The sequence below is a fragment of the Mustela lutreola genome, chromosome X (assembly GCF_030435805.1).
Source record: "Mustela lutreola isolate mMusLut2 chromosome X, mMusLut2.pri, whole genome shotgun sequence".
Classification (NCBI taxonomy): Eukaryota; Metazoa; Chordata; class Mammalia; order Carnivora; family Mustelidae; genus Mustela; species Mustela lutreola.
Genome location: NC_081308.1, coordinates 28,722,136 through 28,745,549, shown reverse-complemented (window position 1 = coordinate 28,745,549; position 23,414 = coordinate 28,722,136). Strand labels below are relative to the sequence as shown.

Sequence of the window (23,414 nt, the reverse complement as noted above, 5' to 3'; positions counted from 1 at the left end):
ACCTCCCCTAAGTTCCTTACTCATGTAAAGATAGAGCTGTTTCTGCTGGTGGAACTAATGTTAATTATCTATACCCAAATGCCCTTAGTAGAGGCTACTGTGAGCACCTCGCTCCATTACTAGAACAATAACGGGTAAGAGCAAGAGAGATGCACAGTGACAAAACAAATGATCAGGGCCTCAGTTTAAATCTAGGTTCTTACATTTTTAACTTTGTGGTGCTAGAAGTTCTTAAACTTACTCATAGTTTTTCCATCAGCATCTGAAGTTGAATATTAATGGTGATTACACTCTACATTTTTTAGAAAGATTATATGAACTAATACATGAAAAGTGCTTTGTAAATAAACAGACTGATTAAAAACTGTGCCAAATATCCACCAAAAGGGTATTAATAGACAACCATCAATGAGGATATACAGATGACAGATATACATATATCATCAAGGAAATGCAAATTTAAGAAATGAAATGCGACTACGCACCTATTAGAACAGCCAAAATCTAAATCACTGACACCACCAAATGCTGGTGAGGATATGGAACAGCAGGAACTCACATTCACTGCTGATAGGAATCTAAAATGTTAGCATTATTACTCTGCAAGACAGTTTGGTCACTTTTTACAAAACATACTTTTACCATATGATCCAGCAATAGCACTCCCTGGTATTTACCCAAAGGAATTGAAAATTTATTCCATACAAAACCTGAACATGGGGGCACCTGGTTGGCTCAGTGGGTTGGAGCCTCTGCCTTCGGCTCGGGTTGTGATCCTGGGGTCCTGGGATCAAGTCCCACATCGGGCTCTCTGCTCAGCAGGGAGCCTGCTTCCTCCTCTCTCTCTGTCTACCTGTGATCTCTGTCAAATAAATAAATAAAAATCTTAAAAAAAAAAAAACCTGAACATGGATATTTATAGTAGCTTTATTCATAATTGCCAAAACTTAGAAATAACCAAGATATCATTCAGCAAGTGAATGGATATATAAACTGTCCAGACAATGGAATATTATGTAGCACTAAAAAAAAAAAAAGAAAGAAAACTATCAAGCCATGAAAAACATGGAGGAAAGTTAAATGCACATTACTAAGGAAAATAAACCAATATGAAAAGACTACATATTATTTGTTTTCAACTACATGACATTTTGGAAAAGACAAAGCTATGGAAACAGTAAAAATATCACAGGTGGCCAGGAATTAGAATGGAGAAGGGGGGGGGGAATAGGCAGAGCACAGAAGACTTTTAGGGCAGTGAAAATATTCTGGATGGTACTATAATAATGGATATATGTCCTTATACATTTATGCAAAACCATTAAGATGCACAAGAGCAAAATTGAACATTAAGATAAACCATGGACTTTGAATGATTATGATGTATCAGTGCAGGTTTATCACTTGCAGCAAATGTACCATTTCGATGGGGGATTTGATACTGGGAGAAGCTATGCATATGTGGGGACAGGTATCTGTATTTTCTTCTCAGTTTTGCTGTGAACTCGAAACTAAAGTTAAAAAGATAAAGGCCATTAAAGAACTTTAAAAGGCATAAAAAGAAAGTCTCTTAAAATTTTAAAAAATATATTTTTAGTGTACCTGTATTACCTTCACCTCTTATTCTATTTTTTGGAATTATTTTGTCATAAATGAGTGCTAAATTGATTCATTTTCTTTAACAACTGAAAAAAGAAGTGCTTTGTAAGGCTATCAACTCTTACTTATTATGTATTCAGTACATATTAGATATTTTTATTAATGTGTTAATACTCTCAATTTATAAAAATGTAAAAATCATGAGATTCATATGAAATGTCTAGAATAGGGAAATCAATACAGACACAAAGTAGATGAGTGGCTTCTAGGATCCAGAGAAACAAAAAATGGAGAATGACTGCTATTGGGTGTGAGGTTTCTTTTTCAAGGGTATGAAAATGTTTTGCATTATTTAGTGATGACAATTGAAAAACTCTAAATATACTAAATATCACTGAGTTCTACACTTGTACACTTGTGCACTTTAAAAGCATGAATTTTGTGATATAGTAATTATGCCTCAGTGAAAATGTTCTAAAAACTAAATGAGAAGGATAGAGAGACAAGCAAATTTTGAAATAGTGTTTTCATAATGTTTACAAAATACCTACTATGTTAAGCACAGTCTAAAATATATAATACACATTATAATACATATAATAATATGTGGTATATATAATGTAATGATAGCACTTCATATACCTTTTATATCTCATATACCTAAATTCTCAATGAAGTACTTATTATAAATAAACAAAATACTTATCAGATAATAAGTGCTTCATTGAGGATAAAATGAAGTGACTGAATGGGTGGGTACTCTGGTTTCAGAAGTGAAGAAAGGCTTTGCTGAGGAGGTAGTATCAGCTGAAATATGATTGTCTAGCATGAACCAGTCATGTAAAGACTAAGGAAGAACTTTCCAGAAGGAAGGAGTAGCTAGTACAAAGACTGAGACACATTAAGTGCTTTTATGTGTTTAAGGGGGACACAAAACAGATAAACAGGGAAGAGGGCTAGGGTCGTGCTTAGCAGTTTCACCTGGAAGGATCCTTTCCAAGTTTTCTCGTATATGAAATGAATAGTGATACTTAATTCGGAGAATCATCATGAGGTTTTAAAAATACATAAGTAATCCTTAGTGTAGTGTCTAATTCACTGTTGAAAGTAAATAATTACTACTTTTCTATTAGTTTGTCAACTACCTGTAGACTGGTCTAATCATGGGCAAATTTAAAATAGATTGAAAGCATTCAACAGTGGTAACTTGGGCTTCTGGAAAACCCACTCTTTGTTAATCTGTGAGGAAAGAAATGGTGAGTTTTCCAGCAGTAACAGAGAAGTATTTCCAACAGTAACAGAGAAGAATTCCAGCAGTAACAAAAGAAGTAACAGAGAAAAAAAAAATTGCTAATCCCCTCATTATTTCTTTTAGATTCCATATTGGACTTAATTCTGGTCTTCATGTTATTTTGTTTTAGTGTCAGATTGCATTTTCTTGCTTATTTTTTAAAGCTGATATTCTTTTTTTTCCCCCTATATAATCTGTGGGTTTTTTTCCCTCTCTTTGTATTCTTTATGTAATCAGAATAAATGTGTGCAAAGTTAGAATGAGCAAGTAGTATAAAAAATAAACTTTTTCTTATTTGGTTAATTTTCTAAAAGGCTATATATGAATTGTGGATATCAACAAAATGCAACACACTAAGTAATAGGAAAGTATCAAAGACCATTTCCCTTTTATTAAAATCATCAACAACAAGAACTTGGACAATAGTTTTCTGGCAAAGGTTGTCACCAACCTTCTAAACATAAGGCATAAAAGGAATTCTAGGTTTTGGACACTGTGTTATTCTCTAGGTATAGGAAGAAAATATAATGTTGCAATAAAAAGAATAAGCTCAGAACAAGCTTTGGAATAATCTAAATTTAAACTTACTGTCACTCTCTAGCAGTATAACCTTAAACTAGTTATGTAACCTTTCTAGGACTCAATTTCCTTATATATAAAATTATCATCATCATAATATATAAGATGCCATAAGAAAAGTATCAAGCACAGTTTCTCTGATACCCAATATTGATAATAATATCATCATCATCACTTCCTTTCCCTTTATAAAATCATAATGTTTATGACAGAAAAGTTATTCTAATTTAAAAGTCAAGTTGATACCATTTTATAGTCAATATATATAAAAGTACAAAGAAATGGTGCTTGGGTGGCTCAGTCAGTTATGCATCTGCCTTCAGTTTAGGTTATGATCTCTAAGTCCTGGGATCAAGCCCCACATTGGACTTCCTGTTCAGTGGGGAGTCTACTTCTTTCTCTCTCTCTCTCTCTGCCCCTCCCCACTGCTTGTTTTCTGTCTCTCTCAAATAAATAATTTTTAAAAAATTTTAAAACATATGTCTATGAAAAATAGTAAAAAAAAATTGTTTTAATTTCTTCTGGCTTGTAAACCTAAACTGGATAATTAGGATGATAATAAAAATAATCACTATTACATCATTTGTCTTATGATTAGATTCTTTATATACTTTCCCTCAGTGGATATTTTTAAATGTTTCACAGCTGAATCTCTTAGAAATAACTTTCATTTCATATGATGTTCCAAATATTATATTGAGCATTTGACTCCAATTTCTTTGGAAATGTTGGGGGCCCCCATCCTATCCCTTCAACAATATTTGTGAGTAGAGAAACATCAAGGGCTATGCTGTAGCATGCACAAGAGATGTAGAAAGATATTGTTTAAATTAGTATCATAAATTTTCCTTTTATGTTTCCCAACCTCATATTTATTGAAATGCTTTAAATTACCTCAGACATCTAAGGATACAGCATTCAATTTATAATAATCTTTATGGTTAACTTAATTCCATTAACCTTATCTCTGAAAGGTGGCAAATTAGAGTCCAGAGTGCAGTTTCATTTCTTTTGGGAATGCTGTGAACTATTTAGGTGATTGCTATGTGGTTGGTGAGGGGAGTGTCCAAGAATTAGTCAGTTATGTAATTAAAACAACAACAACAACAACAACAACCTTTTGTTTGGTCTATTTCACACAAAAGTTCCATACTGTGCTAGATGACATCGGTTGAAGGTACACTGCTCAAATCACTACAATTCTGATTATTCAGGGTTAAAAATGACAGGTTGGTATTTTCACCGACTGAAAGGCCTACATTTTCATTTTCTGACCAGATTTCACCTTAGTGAAAATAATCTTTAAAAACCATTTAGGCATTTCAGCTTGCAAAGTTTATGTTCTTGCTATAAAAATGTGTGTGTGCCAATTTGTATACACAACATGAGATTTTAGGCACTGGTATTAGGTAATTAAATGTGCTCTCATGGTGTAATAAATTCATTTCCTGTGTTGTGCACCACTTTTCGGGGAATGTGTACTGGTTAAATGATACTCAGTACATTGATTTGGAGGATTTGCTGCTTGCTTGTTTTAATATCGTAGAGAAAAAAAAAACTAGTTATATGTGGAGTTTGTTGAGTCTGTTGGATTTCTCCTGGGTATGACTATAAGAAAATGAATACAGTGTCACACAACTTAGGAAGTCTGACTAGTAATTTTCTGTTGTGCCTCCTTAGTAAAGTTTGTACAACTCTACCTTTCCAATCAGACTGAATATCATGGAGGCTCTTAAACTTATTCAAAGTTCTTCATGTATTCTGAAAAAACAGGTATTTAAAATTTATAAACTCTCATACTATGTGGCCAATCCCAGAGTGTGCCCTTCATTTTTAGTATCAATTTTGCATTCTGATTGCACAAGTTAGCCCCTTTGGTTCATACACATGGGTGATATCAGAGAGAATATCAGAAAATATGTAACTACTCATTTAAAATGTTTGACCAGGGCCACTTGGGTAGCACAATTGGTTGAGCTTGTAACTCTTGATGTCATCTCAGGTCCTGATCTCAGCATCATGAGATTGCACCCTGCGTTGGGCTCCACGCTGAGTGTGGAGTTCACTTGAATTTCTCTCTCTCCCTCTCCTCCTCCTGCTAGTGCTCTTTCTATCTCTCTCTCTCTTTCAAATAAATAAATAATTTTTTTAAAGAAATTAAAAAAATATAAAGTGTTTGACCAGTTGTGAGGTGTCGCTCTTGCCAGCAAGAACGACCAGGAGACCTCAGCGAAGCAAGCTTTATTTCTGCGTAGCTGTTGAGATCTCTCTCTCCCCCGCCCGTGCATGTCTATATATACCAAGGTTCCACAACCAATCACTCGCAGCCACATAGATACAAAATCCTAAATTCCGCCTACTGGCTCGCATCCAGCCGCCATCTTAATGGCGTGTTTACTTTCGGGCACCGAAAAAGTCGTGCGGCGCCCAGGGCCCCCCCGCGGGCCCAGCCGGAGCAGCTCCGCACCGTCGCCACCCAGCGGCGGCGACGGTTTGAGGCAGCGGCGGCCGAGGCAAGGAGCGGGCACGGCGGAGCCCAGAAGCATCACCGCGCATGCGCTACAAGCCGCTCGGGCACCGACATCTCCCCCTTTGCTTTTATATTAGTCATGCAAGGCAGGAGATCGTGCCTGTCTTAGGTTGTCAGCTGCCATGAACATGCTTACCCGTCATCGGATAATTCCCCCTGGTTGGAGAACTCCTGGCTTAGGTTGCTATGTGCGTGCAGCCAATCTTACCCTCATTGACTACCGATCTAGCGTTGCCAGCCAGATTTGGGGAAATGTACCAGCTTCTAGTGCCATGCAAGCTTGTACTAGCGCCAACTGTTGCCTACATTGTTGTTTACGTAATGACGCAAAACGGCGGAACATAAGGATTTACAACAGATACCCAATCCTGTAATGGAGCTATGTCAATCTCATCTGCTTAACTCTTTCGACCGATGAGCAGCAATAGAAAGGTCATTATAGGCCACGGAGGTTATGCAAAGTCCAGAAAGTGATTGGATGCATCCGGTCGTCAATAGTTTCTGGAGAATGTCCACTTGTTACAGATGTGGTGAGAGCTACAGCCGCTGCAGTTGCTGCAGCTGCGGAGGCTGCTACAGCCACAATAATGGCTGCAGTGATCCCAAAGTCTCTTTTATGTCTTGAGAGCAATACAGGCGAATTGTTAGGATTTACAGAAACGGGCATGGGAATGAAAGTAGGTATACAGGAGGGAGGATGGCGGACTCATTCATCAGTGGCATGGGGAATAGCCAGGCTTTCACTATTGCCCATTGGTGCATCTGTTGAAGGGATGCTGGTGTCGCCAGGATCGCTATCAGGCCGAGCATCAGGACGGGGCGGGCCATGTTGATCGATTCTTCTAATCAGTCACTCCGGGACCCAGATAGGCACTTGGGCATCCTCTCCATTGGCCCGTGAGTATATCCTTCCACTTTGCCTGGGCTAGAGTGCGTTCGGTAACCGCCACATGCCTGTCCGCTGCAGATGTACCATTATGGTCCAAGGACAAAAAATTTAAAATGTAAAGGGTGAGAGATGTAAGATCACGGGGTGACTTGTAGTCATCCCCTATTCCCCCTTTTCTTATTTTTTGTAAGCATCGTTTGAAGGTGCCATTGGCGCGTTCAATTATCCCTTGACCTTGTGGATTGTAAGGTATACCTGTAGTATGGACTATACCAAATTGACTTAGGAATTGATGGATAGATTTTGATGTATATGCAGGTCCATTATCTGTCTTTACTTGTTTTGGGATACCCCAATCTGCGAAGCATCGTAGGCAGTGTGTGATGACTTGTTTTGAATTCTCCCTCGTGAGGGGAGTAGCCATTATGATACCCGAATAAGTGTCCACTGATATATGTACGTACTTTTGTTGCCTGAATTCAGGTACATGTGTGACATCCATTTGCCATAGGTGATTAGCTTGAAGGCCTTTGGGATTCACCCCTAAGGAAGGCTGAGGGAGTAATGTGGCACAATTCCCACAGGTCCTTACTATATCTCTTGCCTGTTCTTTGGTGATATGGAATCTATATCTTAAGGTATTAGAATTCGTTGATGAAACCTCTGTTGATTTTGATCTTCTAACACTGGGTATGCAAGAGGGGAGGGTTTAGTAAAGTCCGTAATGTCCCTCCATCCTGCATTTCTACATTCTGGACAACCGCATGCCCCTCGGGAGCATGAAGTGTTATATGGTGGTGGCCATTCTGCAGGTGGCGCTATAGGCCTACATTCAGGGGTAGGAATTCTTGACCTTCTGACAGAGGGCGCTAGGGAGTCATATTTTTTCCCGTCTTCTTTGTATGTCTTTCCCTTTAAAGGTTCGTTAGGGACTTCCTCTTTTAATTTTAAGTGTGTCATGGCTTCCCCAAGCTCATCTTCAGAGGAGCTCTCCTCTGAATTTTCTCCCCCTCTGCTAGATCCTGCCTTAGAGGCTTCTCTGACCTGCTCCTCGATAACATTTTTAACCGTTTTATGGTTAGAGTCTAGCAGAGTGCCGTTAGCCTTAAGCCCCTCCGTCAGCAATCCTCCCATCTTAGTAAACTTTGATCCCATTATTTCTTGTCCTATGCCTAGGAACCCTTTTACTTCTTGTCCTATACTTAGGAACTTTCTTACTTCTCGTCCTATACTTAGGAACTTTCTTATCTGAAATTTTGTGCACACTTACCGGATCGTTGCGTTCACTGAGAACTCCTCGGTGTAGGTTTCGGGTTTCCCGGGTTTCGGCACCACTTGTTGCTCTCGCCAGCAAGAACGACCAGGAGACCTCAGCGAAGCAAGCTTTATTTCTGCGTAGCTGTTGGGATCTCTCTCTCCCCCGCCCGTGCATGTCTATATATACCAAGGTTCCACAACCAATCACTCGCAGCCACATAGATACAAAATCCTAAATTCTGCCTACTGGCTCGCATCCAGCCGCCATCTTAATGGCGTGTTTACTTTCGGGCACCGAAAAAGTCGTGCGGCGCCCGGGGCCCCCCCCGCAGGCCCAGCCGGAGCAGCTCCGCACCGTCGCCACCCGGCGGGTGGCGACGGTTTGAGGCAGCGGCGGCCGAGGCAAGGAACGGGCACGGTGGAGCCCAGAAGCATCACCGCGCATGCGCTACAAGCCACTCGGGCACCAACAGTGAGGTCATGCTGAAAATTCTGCTCAGAAAGATTGAGTCTAAAACTTGCTCTATCTTGCAACCTAGGGTTACGTTCCTGATCTGATGGGTCTTCTGAAGAATCATGCAGTTCTTCTCATAGTAGATAGGAAAACAAGAAAATAGATGAACACCACCATGTTAGAAAAGGGAGTTTTTAGATTCATGGATTCTGGAGACAGTGCTGAGTTCCACTATTAGTGTTGCTATTTAACAGCTGTGGCCTTTGGCAAGTTATTCAGCCTCCTTCTGCCCCTATTTCTTTATTTTTAAAATGAGGAATGACAGAGTTACTTTGTAGGTGTGTTGGAAAGAAATTTTATCTCTTAAAAGGGGTACGGGATATAGAATGCATGGCCTTATATGTTACAATTATTATTATCATTACCTAGGGGGCAGGATCCCAATGTCTGGAGATAGATCTCTATCTCCAGTTACTGATAGAAGTAATTTGAGATGAGGGAACCAGTAGCAAATCAGAACTTGGTATAGATCTATTCAGTCTGTATGCCACAGCCAGTGTTTGTTTGATTTTGTTGTTGTTATTAGGTTTCCTGAATTCCTTTTGGGAAACCTTTTGGGGTCACTTCCATTAGTGTTTGTAGGATAGCTTACTTATTTCAGGGGAAAGTACCCATTAATGGTGTAGTACAGCCGTTGTGTCAGGGAAATCCATTAAATGGAGTCCTGAGTGTTCATGTCTATAATTGTAAAAATGTACGTTTCACAGGGCCTGTGTTGTGTATAAATAAATTGATATAAATCATAGACTGCTAAATCTAGATGGGACCTTAAAAGCTATGTAGTTCAACCCTTTTATTTTATAGATTAGAAAGCTGAGATTCAGAAGATGGAGCAATTTTTCTAAAGTCAAGGTAGTTACTATCAGAGATGAGGAAAATATCCAAATGTCTGCATAAATCTGAAGTTATCTCCACTAAAATTTCATGTTCAAATTAGCGTCTGAAAGATTCCATTTAAAATACCAACATTTTCTTCCTCCTGAGCATCTCTGCACTGTTTAGAAAAACCTAGAAAGCATACTGGAAAAGCTGTCCCTTTTTTCTCTTTTCAACCTCAGATTAAAACAGAAGCTCAAACTCCACATTCTCCCTTATAAAAACAATCTAAACTATTGAAAGAGCACAAATAATATTAGGAGCAAACTACTACTTACCATAGACACTGACAATATGCTTGCTGGACAAACCAACTTAGAATTCACAGACACTAGATAACATTCCAGGACACCATCCCAAAACCTAATTAATGAAATGAGTGACTTCTGACTCGAGGGTGTAGCCACAATGATTTCAATACAAAGCAGTAGCTCTTAACTATTGACAGCAAAAATGTGATATATAAGGCTCTTGTTCTGTCCTTTCAAAAGTTGAACCTGAACCATGCCACTATCCCTAAAAGCTGAAAGGCACAGGAAGAGGCTGGAAGCCCAAAGGTTTCCATTCATACAAAATATGTGCTTCCCTAATGGCCATTTATCTTCCAGCTCAGACTAGGGATTTTATGTGGGAAGGAAGCTGCCTGTGACTTCAGGAGTAAGCCAGAGAAGCACAATGAAAGATGATGCTGTTCCTTTGGTCATCAGCCTGCCAAACAGGAAACAATAGCAGAGGGATAAATGTGACAGAAAGCAGAGGTGAGAATCGGAACAGTTAGATATGGGAAACATCAAAGAACAAGAAATAGCAACAAAGTGATGCCAGAAGCTAGCAGGAAAGAGGGAAATGTTCTGAGGACCAGTAAAAATGGTGAAGCATGGCTCTGAGAAGGGGTGTGGAATGCTCACAAAGGAGGCCTCGAAATGCCAATAATCCATTCCAGGAGAAAAAGGAAACTGATTACTTTTCTCCAAAGCAAGAATACATATTTCTCTCTTTAAAAATATAAGTAAGGTAAAATTAGACTGGTTTAAGGAATAAGAAAAAATAATTAGAAGAGATGGATTCGGAAGGAGAAGGCAAAATCATTGAGCAAGGTGCCTCAGATTTAGGCTGGTGAGTTGTTTATGTCTCCTTCCAGCTGTAGAGCATGTTCCTGAGAAATAGCCCACAACGCTGGGAGTTAGGGATAGGACAATGTGGGTGCCATCAGAACATTAGTTGATTCTAAAAGTAGGTTTCCCTGCCAGTAAATTGCTGAGTGGTCAGGCCAAGTCACCTCTGTCTGATGTTTCTCTCTGTCAAACATGTAACATTAATTTTATCTAGCTCAAGGGACTTTAATAAAGAAATAGGGGGTTAACACATATGTAAATGGAGGGAATGTAGAATAAGGGTCGAGAATATAGTGGTGAAAAGGGAAGACTCCACAGCCAAAACTTCTGAGGTTGAAATTCAACTCCTTTTCATCTCATCTTTGTGCTCTTGGGTTGGTCACTTAATCTCTTTCCCTCAGTTTCTTCATTTGTAAAATGGAGTTAATAATAGTGCCTATTTCATAGGGTTGCTGTGAGGAGGACATAATTATGCATGAAAATCACTTATAATACTATATTTATCAAGGACAATCTTAACTATGTTCATTGTGCCAATGCTTTGGAAATCAACTTTTTATATGAATGCAGGATATTGCATTCATTAATGGTGTATGTAGAGATTAGAATTCCTGATGTTGATAAAACATCATTATCTTGTGTTCATTCATTTTCTCTTCTTCCTCATCTTTGCATTTGTTTTAGTCCTCTATCTCTCTCTTAGTTCATTGCAAAAGAAAATCATTTATTTTTGCCTCACTTGCTGAACATACATTATTTATCAAGCAATTATTAAGCACTTACTATATACAGGCATCTTTAGAAACAGGAAGAGGCACAAGGCACATTTTTTTTTTTTTCCCTGAAAGGCATCCAGGAAAATGAAGTAGCTCATAAAAAAAATAAGAAATAAGAAATGTTGTGATTAGATATATGAACAAGGTGATTTCACCTGGGCTTACTTGCCTGCTAAGGACACATTTGCTGAAAAAGTGGAGGTAATAATTGAGTGGGTTTTTTTTTTTTTAATAATTGAGTTTTAATGCTACAATATTACATCAGATGTTCTGTTATCTCACGTTTCACTTTTTAATTTGTCTTCTGCCAGTGAAGTTTTAGGCTGGAATCTCTCTTTTTCTAACTCTTCCCTGTCATCCTCCCCCACCACTAAAAAAACAACTTTATTTTATGCTTAAATGTTTTTGCTGATGTTCCCATTCGATTAGGCTAACGGATCTCATGTTAAGTTAAAGTGGTTGGAAAACAAAGTACACTTTGTGTAAGTATGTTTTATTTCTCTCACTCCCAACACATTTTATTTCAATAGTCTCAAGAGAGAATGGAAAGATAGCATGAACCCTACTTCTTAGGAACTTGAAGGAAGGAGTCAGCTATCTTCCCTGAAGGCAATTCGTATAATTGATGAGGTTAAGAATTATAGGAAAGAGATTTCTACAGGGCTTCTTTTCTGAAGTAGGGCAAGTTTATGTGTGAGAACTTGGAAATTCTTATTCTTAGTGAAATATGACAGTGTAGGAGAAGTACATTACTGTTTCGCAGGCAACATGCTGCTTCCGAGGCCAATAGTTGTGTTCAGCTCCCAAGTATGCTTCCCTTACTTATGTGTACATTTTACTTATGTCCTCTTCAGTAAGCATTTTGCCAATTTTAAAAGGAACCAGAATTGGTTTTCTTTTTAATAAAAAATAATGCATGCTCATTGTCTATAGTAGAATAGAGAAGAACTCACTGAAAGTAATACTTGCCCATAAATTTAAGATTTAGAAATAACCAGTATTGTTTGCCACATACAGTTCTGTTGAGAACTATGTAATGATGACTAACATTTATTGAACATTTTATATACACCAGGCAATTTCAACATTAAACCCAGTTACGCCTCACAAAAATCTTGTGATATAGTACCATTATTATACTGTTTTGAAATAAGGAAATCAGTGCAATAACAAAGTGCAGTAACTCATTTGTGATCACCCTGATACCATGGAACAGAGCCAGGATTCTAACCTAGGTTTTTTTTGGTTTTGTTTTTGTTTTAATTAACATATAATGTATTATTTTCCCCAGGGGTACAGGTCTGTGAATCATTAGGCTTACACATTTCACAGCACTCATCATAGCACATACCCTCCCCAGTGTCCATAACCCACCCTTCCTATCCCTCTGCCCTGACCCCCCAGAAACCCTCAGTTTGTTTCCTGAGATTAAAAGTCTTTTATGGTTTGTCTTACTCCCCACTCCCATCTTCTTTCATTTTTTTCCCTCCCTTCCCCCCACGGTACCCCCACCCTGCCTCTCAAATTCTCATATCAAAGACAATATCATTGTCTTTCTCTAATTGATTTATTTTACACAGTATAATACCCTCTAGTTCCATCCATGTCATTGCAAATGGCAAGATTTTGGGGTTTTTATGTATTCCATTGTACATATATACCACTTCTTCCTTATCCATTCATCTGTTGATGGGCATCTGGGTTCTTTCCATAGTTTGGCTATTGTGGGTATTGCTGCTATAAACATTTGGGTGCATGTGCCCCTTCAAATCACTACATCTATATCTTTGGGGTAAATACCGAGTAGTATGAGTGCTGGGTCGTAGGGTAGAGCTATTTTCAACTTTTGAGGAACCTCCATACTGTTTTCTAGACTGGCTGCACCAGTTTGCATATATGTACATATATACCACTTCTTCCTTAACCATTCATCTGTTGATGGGCATCTGGGTTCTTTCCATAGTTTGGCTATTGTGGGTATTGCTGCTATAAACATTTGGGCACATGTGCCCCTTCAAATCACTACATCTATATCTTTGGGGTAAATACCGAGTAGTATGAGTGCTGGGTCGTAGGGTAGAGCTATTTTCAACTTTTGAGGAACCTCCATACTGTTTTCTAGACTGGCTGCACCAGCTTGCAACAGTATAGGAGAGTTCTGATTTCTCCACATCCTCACCAACACCTGTCGTTTCCTGATGGATTCATTTTAGTCATTCTTACTGGTATGAGGTGCTATCTCATTAAGATTTTATTTTGTATTTCCCTGATGGCTAGTGATGTTGAGCATTTTTTATGTGTCTGTTGGCCATCTGGATGTCTTCTTTCCAGAAATGTCTGTTCATTTCCTCTGCCCATTTCTTGATTGGATTATTTGCACTTTGGGTGTTGACTTTGGTAAGTTCCTTATAGATTTTGGATACTAGCCCTTTATCTGATATGTCATTTGAAAATATCTCCCCCCATTCTGTCAGTTCTCTTTTGGTTTTGTTGACTGTTTCCTTTCCTGTACAAAAGCTTTTTATCTTGATAAAGTACTAATAGTTCATTTTGGTTTGTTTCCCTTGCCTTGGAGACATGTCTATCAAGAAGTTGCTAAGGTGAAGCGCAAAGAGATTGCTGTCTGTGTTCTACTCTAGGATTTTGATGGATTCCTGCCTATTTTTGTGTGTGGTGTAAGGAAATGGTCCAGTTTCATTCTTCTGCATATGGCTGTCCAATTTTCCCAACATCATTTGTTGAAGGGACTGTCTTTTTTCCATTGGCCATTCTTTCCCTTTTTGAATAAGTTGACCATATTGTTGAGAGTCCATTTCTGACTGCTCTATTCTGTTCCATGGATCTATGTGTCTGTTTTTGTGCCAGTACCATACTGTCTTGATGATGACAGCTTTGTAATAGAGCTTAAAGTCCAGCATTGTGATGTCACCAATTTTGGTTATCTTTTTCAACATTCCTCTCTTCAGTGTCTTTTCTAGCTCCATATAAATTTTAGAATTATTTGTTCCATTTTTTTGAAAAAAGTTGATAGTATTTTGATAGGGATTGCATTAAATGTGTAGATTGCTTTAGGTAGCAAAGACATTTTCACAATATTTGTTCTTCCAATACATGAGCATGAAATGTTTCTCCATTTCTTTGTGTCTTCCTCAATTTCTTTCATGACTATTATATAGTTTTCTAAGTACAGATTCTTTGTGTCTTTGGTTAGGTTTATTCCTAGGTATCCTATGATTTTGGGTGCAATTGTAAATGAGTTCTAGTTTCAAAGCATTGTAGTCTGAAAATATGGAGGGAATGATCCCAATCTTTTTGTACCAGTAGAGACCTGATTTGTGACCCAGGATGTGATGTATTCTGGAGAATGTTCCATGTGCACTAGAGAAGAATGTGTATTCTGTTGCTTTGGGATGGAATGTTCTGAATATCTCTGTGATGTCCATCTGGTCCAGTGTGCTATTTAAAGCCTTTATTCCCTTGTTGATCTTTTGCTTAGATGATCTGTCCATTACAGTGAGGGGACTGTTAAAATTTCCTACTATCACTGTTTTTGCTAATTTTCTGGGGGAGGGGCCTCTTGCCATGATTCTCAAATGTCTTTGCCGGAGGTAGAATTCTACTGCATTTGCCAGGGGCCGGGCTAAGTAATCTTCTAGGGTTTGCTCTCATAGCTTTTGTTCCCTGAACACTTTTTGTAGAGCTTTGGAGGAGGAGAATAAAAATGGCGGCCTCCTAATCTCCAGCCTGGAGAAGCCGAGAGCTCTGAGCCTCATTCCTCACTGCCCCCTGGGAGATAAGCAGTCAATCCCTCCCATCTCCCTAGTCTCTGGCCACACTCCGTGCTCACCCAGAACGTTGACCAAGCATTTCTATCTCTGGCACACAGCCCCATTTGGAGTCTCCGAACCCAGCAGATTCACACTGCCCCCCACTCCTCCCAGAGGAGGAAGGAGGAGTTCGCTCTGGATCTACCACTCCAAAAGCAGTGGCCCAAGTGGGCCTAGGATCATTTTTTTTAAAAATTTTATTTATTTATTTGCCAGAGAGTGAGAGAGAACACAAGCAGGCAGAGCAGCAGGCAGAGGGAGAGGGAGAAGCAGGCACCTTGCCAAGCAAGGAGCCTGACATGGGGTTCGATCCCAGGACCCTGGGATCATGACCCGAGCCGAAGGCAGTTACCTAACCAACTGAGCCACCCAGGCACCCCCTTAGGATCATTTTTAAGGTAAGCCCGAGCTGAGAGCCCTCTCCTTGGCTCCATCTCAGTAGCCAACTTCTGCGCTCCAATACCTGGGAGCTCTGCCACCCTCAGACACCCCTAATCTTTCTGAGACCACACTGTTTCTGTGAGGGCTCCACCCCCACTTAGCCTCTGGAGGAACATCCCTCAGTGGAGCAGGCTTCTAAAAGTTCCAATTTTGTGCTCCACTTCTCCACCAACTTGCTGGGAGTCAGCCTCTCCCACCAAAGTCTCTCTTCTCGTATATTGCCTTGAATTCACTTTGTATGTCCTACCTTCCAGAAAGTGGTCGATTTTCTGTTCCTAGATTTGCTGCTCTTCTTCTCTTCCGTCTCCTGTTAAGTTTGTAGGTGTTCAGAAAGGTTTGAGAACTACCTAGCTGAACTCCTGGAAGCAGATGATATTAGGTCTCCTCCTCCTCCTCAACCATCTTGCTTGATTCAGAGCCTGGGTTTTTAACCACCATGAAATAATGCCTTTTTAGTTCACATATAACCAGTTCTGTTAAGTTGCTTTATTTTGCTTAATATACTACATTTTTTTCTGATGTTTTTAAATATTCTGTAAGAAGAGGGTTTTATTGGCTGCCTATAAATCTGTCAACTGGATGTACTAGAATTATTTTAACTCCTACTTGGTGGAGTTTAGTTTGCTTCCTATTTTTCACTATGGCAATGATCTAATATATTTTACAAAAAAAAAAGCAGGTATACCAGTTTTGGGTGACTTTAATATTTATTTAAATAAGCAGGTGCTGGACACTGCTGGTGTATGTATCAATGAGAAACATACAGTAAGTATTTGCTATGCAATCGCTATGTTCCAGGAAAAATGCTAGGAGGCCAAATGGAGCAGGAAACTATAAAACCAGTCTTTCTATTCCTAAGCATTTTCCAATTGAATGAAAGTACAGCCTTGTAAAGCAGTGTATTTAAGTAGAAGGCAGAATGGTATGTTGAGGAATGAATGGCAGGTGATAAAATTTTGACAATGGATGAAAAAGTCCTATTAAGAGTTATGGTTATAAAAATCAGGGCAGGTAATATGAGGAAACTGGTGCTTTAATAAGATGTATTTGACAGCATTATTGACCTGTGGGTATTTGTAAAGACCAGGGCTATACCTACTTAACTGGATTGATTTTATCATTTCTAAGGATTTTATGATGTTAAAGAGGATATATTACAATGTTCTTTTATGGGTGGTGTAATACATGTCATTAACAAATTTCAGTCATAAGTAGAAGCATGATTTCTGTTGGCTAACAGTCTCAATTATAAATTAATGAGTTTACTAAATGGTTTTTCCCAGGACTTAGAAGAATTGAGGTTTCGAATGTAGGAAATTTCCAAATACTCTCAGGGCCAAGTGGAATGCACACCATTTTCTGAGACTGGATCATCCACAGTATGTCTGTGGTCTTTTTATTTTGCTCTAAGCCCTTGGTGTTGCCTTCAGGGGTTTCTGACTAGCATTTAATTGAAGGCCGACTGAGTTAGATATATACCTCCTATAGTTGATGGGTTTTGTTGCCAGAAATATCCTTTTGCTTATCAGTGGGGAAGGCTTTTGCTTCTACTGCTGGGTTTAAAGGTGTCCCTCAAGATTCCATTACTCAGTTCATTGAGAAAAGCTTAAAGGTAAGGGAAGGTCGATCTGAGCTCTGTTTGATGAAGGAGGCTGACTGAAATAATAGCTCCCAAGTTGGCTCAAGTTCTTGCAGATGTTCACGTTTATATGAAAACTTAATATTTGGAGATGTTCCACGTGGTGAGATTTCTCTGCAAATTTTCTTTATATACAGTTCCAAGCATAATGATTTTTTGGTCATTAGGTGTGAAAATTATCACTGATCATCCACAACAAAAAACCAGATCAGTTTTTATCCTCCTGGACTTGTAAAAGCAAAAACTCCTGTATATGAAGTACATTGTTACCTTCATTTTTCTTCAGACTTGGTATAACTCCATGGGAAAGACATAGAGTCAAAGGAAAAGAACAATACTAAGAAATAAATGGGCCATGAAGAATTGGGCTTAAAATCTTAAGTAAACACAGACGCATTTGCTCGCCACAGTGATGTGATTACAGAAATTGTAAAAAAGCTGGCTGGAAGAGCTGGAAAGGACTTGGCTTTCCATGAACTTAATGACCAAAACTAGAGTCCTTCCCTAGGAGATAAGCCGAAATCGCAGCACAGTTTGAATAAAAGTATACCTTTCCAAGGTTACTGCAGAACAATTATAGCTGGGATCCTTTACACTTGGAGAGAAAGCTCTATAACCTCTTATTTTAAATTGACTACTGTTGAGCTATAATGCCTCCCAGCCTGCACTTTCAGATACTGTGTTGGGTAATGTGTTTACAGGCTAGTCTCATTTTTCTTTTTGTAATAGGAGATGGGTAGCTTACTACTACTTGGAGGCAACTTCAGGAAACATGATTTTCAAGGTGGGAGTTTTAAAAATGTGATTATTGGGAATAATAACTCCAGAGACAAACATTTAATGGGATTACTTCCAATTTATTCAACCCATTGCCAGGTTACTAGAGTTCTAGTTTTAGACCCATGGGTTCAGAGTCCACACTATTCCCTGATGTACTGTATATTTAGGTTCTTACTACCATGTACAGGCATTATTAGGTTTGCCTCCAGCTCTCAATAGTGGCATCACCTCTCAGAACAGTTATCGTGGCCAGATCCTTGACAGCTGTATTTCTTGCTTACTTTCTACTACTATTTCCTTAAAATTAAGATATGGAGGGCTGTCTGGGTGGCTCAGTTGGTTGAGCATCCACCTTCGACTCAGGTCATGATCCCAGGGTCCTGGTATCAAGTCCCATGCTGGAATCCCAGCTCAGCAGGATGTCTGCTTCTCTCTCTGTCTGCCACTCCCCCTGCTTGTGCACTCACCCACTCGCGCTCTCTCTCTCCTCTGTCTGACAAATAAATAAAATTTTTAAATCTTTTAAAAAATTAGATTAAATTAAGATACGGAAAAAATACATTACTAAAAGGAAGAAACCTCATCTCTAACAGGATTAGTGTTTTCAGTTCAGAGTCTTATTTTGTATGTATCATTTGATTTAATTTCCTCCAAAGCCTTGGAAATGTGAGTTATCATGTTATTATTGTTGATAAACAGTGGCTACTATTTATTTAGCACTAACTCTGCATCAGGAGCTGTGCTAAACACCTTGCAGTTGGTCCAAACAATACCCTTAGGAAGCTAGAACTAATATCGTGCCCATTTTACAGATAATGAAATCATCCCTTAAGTGACATGTCTAGTTTACACAGCTAGGACATAAGCACAATTGGAATTCAAGCATTACTTGATCTTCTTTTGCTATAGTGCGTGAGCTCTTAATCTCTCTGGGCATGTTGCCATGTTCTTGTTCAGGTGGAAGGCCTCGTGATGCTAAAAGTTTAAATATGTTGCCTTAGCTTATACAGTTAGTTCCCAATGCCTTCCAACAGCAGCCCCAACCATTTTCCATTACACTGTGCCATCCACAGAGCTGCTGCTAGCTTCTATGGTGCTCTGAAAATTAGACAAAGGAGCCCCACCTCCCAACCCAGATGAGAACCAGTTATTTAAGAAAGCCTACTCTGACCTATGCCAGGTTCACAAGGATGGGTGAATGGAGGAAAGGTACAGATTTTAGCCCTTATCCATCTTCCTCTTGGGAGCACCCTTCTGTAGGACACCATACCCAGAGCTCTAACCAATGGCCCTGGCCACCCTCACTGAAACTAATAGCTTGGTATTCTGAATTAATGGTAAGGGAAATATTCAGTAGAATTTTATTATAACTATGTGCTCTTAGGAGCTGTAAGGAAGTAAAATTTATACTCCACTAATTACATTTCTAATAATGCTTACATTTTCCCTTCACTGCCAACAAAAATATTTAACGAGATATAATCTGACAGCACTCATGCTAAATCTCCCCTGAAGGCAAAATGTGTCACTAGTCAAAATGACCCTCATCTTCGCAGGCCCTCGAAGAAGAGCTGAGGATCATTTATGAAGTGGGCTTTAACTATAGGGTGATACATTGTGCTTCTGTTATTGAGCTCAGGGATCATTTCTTTGTATTCATTTGAACTTACTACCATATCCTTTTCCAAAATCGATTACCTTTAATTATATAGCTACCCTGGGTATAAAGCTAATGTCCTATAACTTAGATATGCTTTCCACCGAAGTACTGACAGAGTAATAGATTTAATGTGCACCTGACTATAATAAGCAAAAGAAAAAAAAGCATGACTATATAATGAGGACACTGATCACCACAAAAGAGTGTGTGTGTGTGTCTGTGTGTCTGTGTTTGTGTAATATGTTTGTGGATGGGGATATTGTGCTTTGAGAAACTCTGGGATGTTTAGCTGCAAGTCTCATCAAACTTGAAAATGTTCATGACAGCACACAGCTGATTGATTTGAAAGAGCTTGGTCTAGGGAGTGGTTCTCTAACTTGACTAGACAGCAGAATCACCTGGGGAGGTACTTAAGCATGCAAAGGCCCAAGTCTTATCCTTACTTAAATGAACTTGGGCTTCTGTGTTCTGTACTATCTCTTCACTTGATTCTGATGCACACCTGTTAAGAGAACAAAAATTCCCAAACTTGGCTGCACATTAGAATCACTGGAGTTTCACATGTAGAGATTCTTCTTTTGAGATGCAGTGCAGCTTGGGCATGGGGAAGGTTGGAAGATCCCCAGGTGGTTCTCATATCAGAGGAGAGAGACCCTCTCTAAGGCCTTACTACCCAATGTGCTGACAGTTCAAAAGCCAGCAGCAGCAGCAACAAATGAGAGCCTGTTAAAAATGCAGATTCTCAGGTCTCACCTACAAATACTGACTCAGTAGCCACCATTTACCGAGGTGCCCAGATGAATGTTTATGCACATGACCTTTTTGAGACATACTCAAAAAGGGAGTCAGGCAGAGCTGGGTTTTTAGCCACTTGTTATTAGCAAGGTGACTGGGAAACCTCTCCAAGTCCCAGTCTCTTTGCCTGTGAAATGGGCATAATGATAACCCCGTTAACATTGCAGACTTCTTGGAGAGATTCTTGAAATGCAGTAGTGGACTCGGTTTAATTTGTAGAACAAGGAAATGGACCTAGAAAACAAAGTCAGAGTTGCTGTGAACTTTCTTATCGCTGGTGGACAGAAGCCAAATGAAGCAAAACGCTGTCAGTGCTGCAGTCGCAGGCGTTCCTATTCTTGTGCTCATGAGAAGGTCCTTTGTATGTGTGCACTCAACATGATTTTCATTAATTCAAAAGAATAAATGCTTCCTAGATGCAAATGTTGTCCCCTAAAAAAAAATAAATAAATTATAGAAAAGCAGTCCTTAACCAGTGTCCTTGAAGTGCCTTTGGATACCCTGCATTGCTGTGCATTTGTGACCAACAAAACCATATAGGGTCACCTATTTATACTGTGTTTACTTTAATTTTCTTCTTTTGATCATCATCTGTTATTGCCCCTTCCTTGGCCAAGAGCTAGTTTCTTTATAGAACTTACTCTATAGGCTTCCTTTTAATTTTCTCTTCAAGCCACTCACTTTTATAATTATCTACGTTTTCTTAATTTCTCAACCTTTCATCCCACAAAATATTTTCTCATTGTTCCCGTTCCTCTCCCTGAACTAAGACATAGAACAAGCTTATTCGGTAAAGTTTATATCTGATTGAAAGGGAATGACAGTACTGTCTTTGTAGCATAATCGTTTTCATATTAAGATGGAAGTAGAAATGTCTAATGGGGTACTGCAGAAGAAATACCCTCAACTAATCTTTCTAAGCAGGACGACAGTGAGTAATGATTACAGTTAATTAAGTTAGGCAACCTCCATTTCCATTCACTTAGCAGCACTGCTAATTATATACTCATTCTATGAGGTTTCTTTAGTTCTTCTGTAATTTGGATGCTGTATTCTTTGTAGGCAAGGGGATACGGTACGATTAATGAGTTTTTCCCACCAACACCTCCTGTTCTCTCCAAATGAAATTTCTACATCTGGAAATTGAGAGTAGAAAAAAGGAACAAGGAAAAAACAATCACTCACATTGTAACTTACTTCCATCGTAGCACATGGCTGTAATTGTGGAATATTTTGTAGGAAAGAAAACAGTAGCATTTAATATCTTTTGAGGCTCTGGGAGATGGTGGCCTATTTAAACACAAGGTAAGAGCAGAACTTGGCTATTGAAAATATAAGTGGCAATGACAATCACCCTTTATGTCATAGGATTTTGCTCACTTTAAATAAACATGTATTAAGCGCTTACCATTTGCCAGTCCTTGAGTCCAGCCCTAAGTCTACTAGATGAAATAGAAGCAGCCCTAACTATTTTTCTGGGTCTCTTTACATGGATTTCAAACATTTTTAACAACTTCCTCTTTAAAGAAAACGGAGAGAAATGCAGCTTTTCTTGGGTATATTGTTAATGAAGTACTTGAAAAAAATTAGTTTATGTGCTTTGATCAGATGGGGATTGACATACTTAAGAGTTTTATTTTTAATCTGAAAATCCACTTCAATCTTTTGCTCTGGGTAAACAGTCATTACACAAGGCTGGCACAATTCTGTACTTGCAAAGAGAAGAAAGAATTCAAGGTGGAACTTCAAATATAATCTCAAGTAAGTTACTGATATCTTTTCTTTTATTTAAAAAATCAGGGTTTACATGCATGGATTTTTGCTTCAATCTTCAGTAATCTCCATTTGCTTTAGGAATTAACTTCTGCATCATGCCTTGGGTTTCATGTCAGTCTGTTTCAGATTTGATAATTGATTTTTCAAAGTAGCTCTGGAGGGAGGTATTTGGATGTCAAGCACTTCTATTTTGATATTTTCATAGGAAGTTCAAATGTGTTTCGAGCACCACAGGACATTACTGGACTTGCTGTCTCCCCTCCTAGCATCTTACAGGTGCACAACTTTACAGGTCCAGGCTCTTCTTTCCGTGCCCTCCTTTTTGCTCTCTTTCATAACATGTTTGCATAAATGAGCACGCTGCCGAGTTCACATGAAGGCTAGACAAAAATACAGGTGTCCTCATAATAATCAGCTCCTTTAATTCTCCTTTATGGTTTCTGCCTCAGTCTCCGAGAAAGCCTATATAAAGCAGCCAGCACAGTTATTACTACAGAAACTGAGGTTACTGATTAGAAGGGAACATAATCAGGTAGATTGAGCCTGTGAGGGAAGAAACCATTGCTGTGAGAGGGGAGTGTTTGCAAAACGCTCCCTGTGAATCTGTAAAGATCACCTCACTTTGTACGGCAACCGGAGTGGAAGAAACAGGTGGAAAAAGATTGTGCGTTTGTCTGCTTTTGTGAAGCTGGGCAGAGATTATGTACCTGCTTTATCTGTGCTTGGCTATGACTCTACCTCCAGGTTTCTCAGACCCCATAGAATGTGTAAGAGAAAAGTACCAACAGGGAAATCAGCAAAAAGCTTTCCTATGAAGGTGTAGCAAGCCACCGCAGAATTTGAAATGTCTGAGGTCTCATCTGGTGAGTAAAAGCTGCAGATAAATGCTACAGCCTTTCAGAAGAAGGATAAATGCCACAAGCAATCGGAAGCAGGCTTCCTCAGAGGTGACTCCTCTGGTCAGTTTGCAGCCTCTAGGGTAAATTTGGAACCCTCCTCTTCCATATGGCTTTCTCTAAAAGTTAATTTGGGACTTTTGTTGTGAGAAAGGGAGGGGAAGGGGTTTGACA

General features: G+C 39.1%; 1 protein-coding gene across 7 annotated transcripts in view; it reads left to right on the top strand.

Annotated features, from left to right (window-relative positions):
- The window catches only part of DMD (dystrophin), a 2,248,143-nt gene that overhangs the window by 208,793 nt on the left and 2,015,936 nt on the right, over nt 1-23,414 (top strand). The window contains exon 1 of one of the 7 annotated variants that reach the window (XM_059157898.1): nt 23,000-23,207. The exons of the other annotated variants lie outside the window; for them this stretch is intronic. Within the exon in view, the coding sequence (XP_059013881.1) occupies nt 23,189-23,207 (19 nt within the window). The 5' untranslated portion in view covers nt 23,000-23,188. Of the gene's footprint in view, nt 1-22,999; nt 23,208-23,414 lie in introns of those variants that run through there. 7 annotated transcript variants of the gene reach the window in all.